Source organism: Equus asinus, chromosome 5 (assembly GCF_041296235.1).
Source record: "Equus asinus isolate D_3611 breed Donkey chromosome 5, EquAss-T2T_v2, whole genome shotgun sequence".
Lineage (NCBI taxonomy): Eukaryota > Metazoa > Chordata > Mammalia > Perissodactyla > Equidae > Equus > Equus asinus.
In genome coordinates, this window is record NC_091794.1 from 3048687 (window position 1) to 3058630 (window position 9944).

The 9944-nt window shown below is 37.0% G+C and overlaps 1 protein-coding gene across 4 annotated transcripts in view; it reads left to right on the plus strand.

The window, feature by feature from the left end:
- The window catches only part of CRYBG3 (crystallin beta-gamma domain containing 3), a 106054-nt gene that overhangs the window by 48133 nt on the left and 47977 nt on the right, over positions 1-9944 (plus strand). For 3 of the 4 annotated variants that reach the window (XM_070508534.1, XM_044771741.2, XM_014864084.3), the window contains 5 exons: positions 813-949; positions 3241-3355; positions 4522-4557; positions 6759-6892; positions 9806-9932. In XM_070508534.1, coding sequence (XP_070364635.1) covers positions 813-949; positions 3241-3355; positions 4522-4557; positions 6759-6892; positions 9806-9932 — 549 coding nt within the window. Of the gene's footprint in view, positions 1-812; positions 950-3240; positions 3356-4271; positions 4471-4521; positions 4558-6758; positions 6893-9805; positions 9933-9944 lie in introns of those variants that run through there. The other variant, XM_070508535.1, reaches the window with a different exon arrangement.

Consider the following 9944-nt stretch of genomic DNA (forward strand, 5'->3'; position numbering starts at 1 on the left):
CAGAAGTGTATGTTTGACGTGCTTGGGTCTTGAGCCAAGGAACGTCACGAGGAAAGTGGTGTTCTAACAAGCCCAGCTGTATGAAGAGTAACCAATACTTGACTGGTGGTTGTGACTGGACCCATAATTGAAGTCTTGGCCTTGACAAAGTGCCTTGACAGTAGGAATAGATAAGAAGAGATATACACAAGTGAAATTTTAAAGGAAGCTTTGACAGGACATGGTGACAGTGGATGTGTGATGGAGTGTAGGGTCAGGTTTCCTGATGCCTTTCTTCTTCCAACCAACCTGCACTAAAGAAAATAAATAGAATCTCACAAGTAGGAAAACAGATTTCCTTTACCCTCACTTCTAATTCCTACTTCTTTTGTCAGTGTAAATTAGATAACACACTGAGGGAGTAGCCTCTCTGTTATTTATTTTTTATGTCCCCCCTGAGATCACCTTTTATTTAAGTCCCTTCCTCCCTGTGGCTTTGTTATGCTTCTAAGAAGGGAGGCTTACAGGCTTCTGGCACTCAAATAGTTTGGTAACTCTGAACATTGCTTAATGGAACAAGACTTGTAAAAACAAAGCAGAAAGAATTGGGGTAATACTTTTTCAATAAGTACTATTTATAATTTTTATATTACCAATGTAACTCCTTAGAAAAATTTATTTTAAAAAACAGAAAGGAAAAACAGTATTTCCTTCATGTTGTTTTGTGGAGAAATTCAACTGAACAATGAGAATCATTGTAGCTGCGTGTCTGGGTGCTGAGAAAACTGACTGTGTGTGTCTCGTGATGATTTTAAAGCCAAATTTTTTTTCAGGATTGCAGCATTCCCGAGATAGAACTTTGCCCACAGTCTGATCCAGCATGTTGTCCTGTCTACCTACAGCGAGCTGTCCCCAATTTGGAAGAGCTGAACATCCCCAAATCTGTGTCCTTCACTGTGAAGTCAGGAGTGTATGTATCAACTTCTCTTTATTACAGTGATTGATGGCCACTAAAGTTCACTTTTTGTTTCATATTTCAATAGGTGACATACATGTTTATGAAGTTTTAGTTAATTTCATTTATACTCCTGGATACCCAAGAAAGACGATTGCAGGGATTAAAACAGATTCTGTCATTCTTTGGATCCAATTAAGTCTTTGATGTATGACTCATCAGAGCAGATATAGATTCTCAGACGTGGTTCTTTTTTTTTTTTTTTATTGAGTTATTGATAGGTTACAATCTTGTGAAATTTCAATTGTACATTAATGTTTATCAGTCATGTTGTAGGTGCACCACTTCACCCTTTGTGCCCACCCCCCACCCCACCTTTCCCCTGGTATCCACTAAACTGTTTTTGGTCCATAGTTTTGAATTCCTCATATGAGTGGAGTCATACACAGATTATCTTTCTCTCGCTTGCTTATTTCACTTAACATAATTCTCTCAAGGTCCATCCATGTTATTGCAAATGGAATGATTTTGTTCTGTTTTGCAGCTGAGTAGTATTCCATTGTATATATGTACCACATCTTCTTTATCCATTCGTCTGTTGATGGGCACTTAGGTTGCTTGCACGTCTTGGCTATTGTAAACAGTGCTGCAATAAACATTGGGGTGCACAGGACTTTTGGGATTGTTGACTTCAGGCTCTTTGGATAAATACCCAGTAGTGAGATGGCTGGATCGCATGGTAGTTCCATTTTTAGTTTTTTGAGGAATCTCCATACTGTTTTCCATAGTGGCTGCACCAGTTTGCATTCCCACCAGCAGTGTATGAGGGTTCCTTTTTCTCCGCAACCTCTCCAACACTTGTTGCTATTAGTTTTAGATATTTTTGTCATTCTAACGGGTGTAAGGTGATATCTTAGTGTAGTTTTGATTTGCATTTCCCTGATGATCAGCGATGATGAGCATCTTTTCATGTGCCTATTGGCCATCTGTATATCTTCTTTGGAGAAATGTCTGTTCATGTCTCCAGCCCATTTTTTGATTGGGTTGTTTGATGTTTTGTGGTTGAGTTGCGAGAGTTCTTTATATATTAAGGATATTAAGCCTTTGTCAGATATATGACTTGCAAATATTTTTTCCCAGTTAGTGGGTTGTTTTTTTGTTTCAATCCTGTTTTCATTTGCCTTGAAGAAGCTCTTTAATCTGATGAAGTCCCATTTGTTTATTCTTTCTATTGTTTCCCTTCTCTGAGAAGGCATGGTGTCCGAAAAGATCCTTTTAATACTGATTCAGACGTGGTTCTTGATAGATGCATCCATCATCATTTTGTCCACCAAATTTTGGCACTGAGAAATAAAAACACGTCCCTGGCCTAAGATTTTGGAGCCAGAACTATTTCTCGAGTGTCTCAGTGCTCGTACATATTGAGGCCCCCACAGGGCCCCCACACGGTGCTTTTTTGTTTATTACTCCTCTATTCCTGCAAGGCAGGTGGAGCTACTCTCAGGTCATAAATAAGGAAATTAACTGGTTTGTCCGAGGCTAGCAGTTGGTATGCATGAATTTGATACTAAGCCTTTCTGATTCCAAAGGTGTCTTCATGACTATGGTCTGAGTTGAGCCTTAATCCAGTCCCAGACTGGCTCTAATCACAGATTCTGTGATGCCTGGTTCAACCTGCATCTCTCTTCTCTCCTTGTGTTTTCATCTGCTCTGATGATGGTTGTGTAGAATTCTTAAAGACATCTTTCTTCGTCTCCCCCAACCATAGGTTAGAACTCTTGGGCAGACCCATTGACCGTATCCATGAGAAATGTCTGTCATTATCAAGTTTAGCTGAAAGCTAGCTGGATCTTTCAGGAATCTTATTTCAGATAGTGTTCCTGAGGCAGCCAATAGAACTGATATTGATTCTAAACATAAAAGTCGAAGATGTAAAATGCCTGGTGGAATCCCTACATCTGACTGCCCCAGTTTAAAAAAGAATGGGAGTCATAAAAGGTATTGCTATTGCAATTATACTCTGCTTGAATTTAAGGTATCACACCTTTTAAATATTGGAATATTGGAAATTCTAAGGAAAGTAATACCTAGTGCTTGGAAAATATGTAATAGACTTACTACAGGATAGAAAGTATTAGAATGTCAGTACTTACTAACTTGTTAACTCACTAGCATGTGCTGTCTGGCTAGTGTGTTTTGCTAGCGTGATTCTGTGATGGAGGGTTGTTGTTTTTACTTTTAGTTCTTATAGAATCAGACCCAGGTATTCTTATTATACTGTAACCAACCATTCCTTTCTTGTTTAGTTGGCTTGCCTACCCAGATATTAATTTTAAGGGGCAAGCTACAGTTTTGGAGGAAGACTGCGGACTCTTTGAGATTTCTGCAGCAGAAATGAAATCGTTGCATCCACTTCAAATGGTGAGCAAATTTAAAAGAAGCATTTTCCCAAGGCCCCATGAATCCAAAATTAAATAGCCATGATGATTGCTCATGTATCTCAATCTTGAGAAATGCGTATGTATACTACTGAGTCTGCAAACTATTTATACATTGTTTTTCTATTTCTTTATATTGTAGAGAATATCTGTGTGAGAACGTTTTAGTGTTTTTTAAAAGACAAATGTCTGAATTTACTTTGTGCTGAGTTTATGACAATATGTGCAGTTTCCTCATAAGTGCAGTTCTGTTAAAATTTTGAATATTTCATAAACTTCTGACTTTGTTTTTTTGATGTTTATTAGAAAATTACTTGTAAATTATACTCTTCCATTGCAGTAATGATTGATAAACTCAGCATTAATAATAAGTGGGGAGTTCTGTCAGTGCTCTTTCTTAAAGATAATAAGTGCCTGCAGTATTTATTTTTGTTGCAAACATTTTTCTTTGAGGGGTAAACTGTTCAATTAAATGTTAGCTATGATAAACCATTTTGGGTTGTTCTGTGCTTTAAAAACAAAATGAAAACCAGGACAGACTAAGAAATTTTAGGAAATATCACAATGTGGAGTAGCATTTATAAACAGGGAAATTATAGAATTCGGGTTTTTGTGGGGAGAGGGTCACTGTTTATGCTCCGCAATCTGTGGTCACAGACATGAAGTGTGATGAAAGTGTTGACAGAACTTGGAAGAGGAAGTACTGTCTCTAACTTAGAAAGCAGAAGCAATTGTAGAAAAGAAATTTAGTATTAAGTGGCTTAGAAATCTACTTTGCCAAATCAGATTTTTAATCTTCTAGCAACTCCACTCTTCTTTTTGGGATACCTGGCCGTGGGATTAAATCTTTAATTGGTCACATTTGCTTAAGGACTAAAGCTCAGTTTCCTTCCTTGTAGTGGTTGTAATCTGGGAAATATCTTTTTAAGATTTCTTGCCCCATCTACATTGATGTAGAGCATCCTGACTTGATTGTGACCACTGCAGAGTTCTATAATTAAAATTTAAAATTTACCGCACCTTAAACTTGACTGGTATGTAATCTTCACTAATTAGATTTTTATATAACCTGCATACATCACTTAGTTACTTTTGAACACTTTAAATATTTACATATCTAATATTAAAATTTCTTGTCATCATCTTAAGGGTGGACTGAAAGTGGAAATGCCTATGAACTTGAAGGTAAGTCTCGAACAGACTTTTGTAGCAGACTAAATTGTGTGAGTATTAATCTAAGTATTTCCAACTGTTAAAATGAAAAAAAAAAACCCTAAATATATGTTAATAACCCCTAGGTAATGGATGTTGTGTGGTAGGAAGTGACTGCACAAAATGATTGTGGAGGCCCACGCTGTGGATTGGGAGGGAGGTCAGGATGCAAAGATAGGGGTCTGGACTGACAACCCAGCCACGTTTGATGAGCATCTAATATGGGGTGGAAAGGTGATAGGTTGGATTTTTGTACTGGAGTGTTTGAGGTGGCAGCCAGACATTCAGGTGGAGATATCTAACAGGCATTTGGGAGTGATGCTCAGGAAAGAGATCAAGGATGATGAGAAAGGGGTGTAGATAGCTCCTTTTAGGTAGATGCTAGTCTGTAAGTATGAGTATCTGAAGGGAACAGTAGAGGCAGTAAAAACTGGGGTGGTAGTGGTGCCAGGATTAAGCACATTTGGGGAAAGAAAAGAAGAGATGGAATTATAAAATATTTGTAAAGAGAGAGAGGAAGAAAAGCAGTGCAGTGATCAAAGAAGCAAATAGGCCTCTGTTTAGTTAGGCATAGCACCTCCAGAGATGTGGAAACAGGGATTCAGCCATCCTTTTCTCCTCCAAAACAAGACACAACTCTTCCAACCCTCCCATTTCTGGGCTTCCTAATTTGTAAAACTGACTACCATTCTCCCAATCACATAGATGGAGTCTTCTAAAACTTAGCATCTGAATGTGTCTAATAGATCTTGGCTGTATGACGGGATCATACATATCTGAGCTTAAAAAAATTGCTTATGCCTGGGTTCCACTCTCAGAAATACTTTGTTCTGGGGTGTGATGAAAATTTTTCAAAGCTCCCCAGGTGATTCTAACATGTAGCCAAGGTTTTGAATCAGCAATCTAATAGCTGCAGAATTAGCTGTGACACTCGCTGAGTAACTCCTGTCTCCATCTCCTCATCTGCTGAGTCAGAAGTTCAGGTGCAGCAGGCTGGGTCTTGGACATTCGCAGTCTGACAGGTTGTAGAGGTGTATGAATGAAATGCCTATCATAGAGTCACAATCTTCAAGTTGTTAGATGTTAGTTTGTGGCTTACTCATTGAAGAGTTATTGCTTCTTAGTCTGAGTGTATTCAGCATCTGTAGTATGTGCTAAACCCAAATAAAACTTTATGTCAAATACAGCACCCTGTGAAAATTTACTGTGTAGAAAACAGCAGGAGCAGTACTACGTATTTTTTTTCCATCTGTATAATGTTAGAGTTTTTGGAAACAAGGAAGCTATAGCCTGCTGGTTTAGTGTGTTTAAGCATGGGGTCTTATTCACCAAGGTCATAGGTTGCCAGTTGGACACAAATTATGCCATTAGTCACAAAGAGGACCAGGTGATGGTGTGGGTAGATTGGCACTGTCCCACTGTTATCACTTGCATGTACTAAGTGCAGCTCATCTTCAGGAAGTAACGAGCAGCAGAGTGGTATAAGAGAAATAGTTGTACTGACCCAAATGTGAAGTAAATGAAATGCTAGAAATTTGTTTCCCACTACGATTACTTTCCCCACAATTTGAATCAAATATGGAATACAAATACTATTAAGTTTCCAGTCATTTCTTATTCTTAGGAAGTTTTGTATTTAAATTCAGGAATTTGCATGTCTATTTCTTCTCAGTGAACAGTAATGACTACAGAAGCAGTTAGTGTTATAAGAAAAAATAGCATATGTTTTCTCAAATCAATAGATAATTTATCTTTATGACCTGGAACCTCAAGAGAGTTTTTGTTTCTTATATGGAAAATTCAAAAAATGTAAGGCCAGTCTGTATTGAATTCTAAACAGAGGAATGAACTTAGAAAGATGATTCAAGAACCAGTTATAAGGCAGTTTACCCTATGAGATGTTCCTACAGTTTGGGTAATCTGAATAGTGTAATCATACTTGGGTATATTAATAGGAGTGAAATTTACTATCAATTAAGATATTTTACCTTTAAGATAATAAAGACTCATATATTCCTTGTGGATATCAGAAAAAGTACTATATTGTAAGTGTATATCAATAAAAAAATGGACAATGGTCCCTATTCATGTTGTGGTCTTTAACGTCACTTAAGACAATATATATCTATTCTAAAATATGAGCATGTTAAGTAATTTCCTGTCATGTTTTTCAGGTTATTATTTATGAAAAACCTCACTTTCATGGACAAGCCAAAGAGTTTAGTGAACATATAGATTCTGTCCCTAATTTTTTAAAAGATGATGGGGATTTTCATGGAATTGGATCAATTCGTGTCATTGGTGGAGTGTGAGTTTTATATTTTCAATATTTGATTTAGTAGTCTGTTTTTGAAGATCACAAAAAAATGTGCTAAGCAGCACAAAAACAAACCTGCCTTAATCTAAAAACATATATCCCTTCTGTAATGTGGGAAATAAAAAATGTTAGTTACTGACAGCTTTCTGTGAACTCTTGTTGGTAGTAGAGATTTGGGGATAGATGAAATGTAGAAAATGGTTTCTGAAACTTCAACAGCTAGTATTTCTGAATGCAATGTAGAAGAATTGCAAGATAAAATTATTTTTTCACAGATTGTGAACATCAGTGAAGCCCCAGGTTTTATCCTCTTCTGTTGATCTTAGTTGACTTTCGATGCCAAGGACATTGGCCATGAGCCCTCCCTCATTAAAGAAGTAGCCTGAGTCTGTGTTTCTAAAGTCAACAATTTTTGATATTGGTTACCCCTGGGCCCTGAACTGCTTTTGAGGAAGCTCCCTAAGAACCCCTAAGTATAACTCAGTGTAACCGTCATCACTACTATCCCAGTCTCAGTCAGCAGTTACTAGAGCTAGAACCTGCCTTGTGTTTGTATCCCAGTGGGTAAAATCATGGAGAAGCTTTCCTCATGGCTTATTGCCATTGTGAACCTGGTCCTAGAATCCCTCCAGAAACATCTGTCAGTCTCTCTGTTGATACATTGGTTTGTTTGGAATGTTGGTTCATTTTAATGTAAGCATTGTTATCTCTTGTTATTTGTGGTAATATCACATAACTTGTTCATGCTATTGTAGCAAAAGATGCTACTAAAATATTTTATTCACAGAAATTAAATGACCTAAGGTCACTCAAGGGTTTACATTTAGGAACAGACTTCACAATTTCTATCCATACATCAAGTGATGGCAATACCAGCCAAATTGGAAATATAACAGACTTTGCAGTATGTTAGCTGTGTAGGCCATATTCATAATTGGTATGACATATTGGTATTATTTAATTTCTTATTCTTGAGTTTTAAAAATGTATTAGGGGCTTGGAGAACAAATATGTTTTGGATAAACAAATTCTTACTGTGTTGTGTTTATTTGCAGTGTTCTCTGATCTGTAAACACATATGCTTCTTGTTAATCCTGCTATAAAATGTTTTTGTCTTTTCTTCCCTGTGGGCTCTGAATGTTTTTCCCATTAACTGGATTGTGATTTGCATTGTTATTTTCTAAGTTTTTTTTGCAATTATTTTATAAAAATCTCAAAAAAAATATGTGGTTTGTAGTACAACATACACACTTTCATTTTTCTATATGGCAACTGCAGGAGAAAAATGGTGTCACTATTTAGAGCTGAACAGCTGACTTCATTATTTTTTCACTATTCTGCCATTTTCCACTTTTGTTAGATGTTTAACTTTATCTGTAGGTAGTACAGACTCTTCCTCATCTCTGTCGTCTTGAGGAATCTGTGGAAAGTGCGGTTGATGGTTCTTAATTTTTGTTGGATGACATCTATTTTTAAATCAGATGGATATATAAATTGAATCTTAATAAAAACAATCTATTGAGAAAAACTGGGCAGAAGATTTTAGAACCATCATTATATAGTAGTTTACTAATTTCTCCTTTAATATTAAGATCTTCTATACATTTTATTCTTTTTCCCATTCAGGTAATAAAAACATGCTCTGACTAGCTATATTTATATAAAAGAACGCTTAGGATTTGAAAGGTTTCTTGTGAAATTTATTTTCACATAATAGTTGAAGAGTAAAATAATGTTAGTTTCTTTACATATGACAAATATTCTACAATGCATAAAATATGTTTATTCCCACTTGTGGACTCCTCCCCCCCTTCCTTCCTGTATGCACACCTACACGCAGAAAGCAAGGAGGGATGCATGATTAGTCTGTGGCTTCTGTTATTTTGGACCCTATGAAAACAGTGCTTTGGAATAATTTTTATATCTTCACAACTATCATGGGGTGGAGAAAGGAAAGACAGTAGTAGTCAGCCCTACAAGGCTTCATTTCGTCAAGTTCTGGTATTCAGAAGTCTCCAACCCAGGAACTCCGAGTAGTCATTCTTGGAATCTGCCTCGTTGGAGAGGTCCCTCTCTGACTACACAGTGCAACTGAAGGCAGATGTAAGCAGGTTCACATGTATTAGAACCATCTCTTCCCACATTGCATTAGATACTGTAGATTACTCTACAAAAAAAATAAGTTCCATGGCAGAACTTCGGTGTCCTATACTGATAGTTTTAGATGAGAAGTCAAGAAACCAGTGTCTCTGGAAAGTACTCTGCCACAGTGCTTCCTGTTTCCATTATCACTACTGATAAAATGTTGGGAGCACCATTTCCCACCTGTAAATATTTACAGAAGTCTTTGTATACACGTAGGCCACCAGGGCTAATACCAGCCCGGTTGCATGCCCCAGTTCCTCTTTGCTAAACCACTTGTACTCTGTTTTAGATCTGAAGCCTGGTGAGAGGTCCCTTTGATTAAACCCTGAATAAATGTTTAATATAGTGATCATTCTGTGTTTTCAGAAGGGTTTAATCAGTAAAACAAGAATGATTATCTTTGGATTTCAGTGTGGGTTTGTAACTTTTCTCATTGGCTATTTGTGCTTTCCCTTTTTTCTTACTTGGCAAACTATTCTCCACATTGATATGTGATATCAGGTCATGCCATTTAACAAGTGTTGCTCTGTTGCAATTCTACAACAGTTAACCTTTTGTTGGGAAAAGCCTCCAAACTATAAAAATTATTGAGCCATGAAGCATACACCATTTGTCTGTCTTTGTAAATGGTAACAAAACAAATGTGGTGCTTTTAAAAATACAGTGATGTGCAACCAGGTGCTTTGTCATGATTTTCTCTCTTGCTTTCTTGACTACGGTTTTATTAATGGCTCGATTGGGTGTCCTCTGTATTTTTAGGTGGGTTGCCTATGAAAAAGAACATTTTAAAGGCCAGCAGTTCTTGCTTGAAGAAGGAGATTTCGAAGACAGTAATGCCTGTGGAGCATTAAGTGGTCCCATCCTGTCTTTCCGGTATTTACAAGCTGTAAGTTAGCTT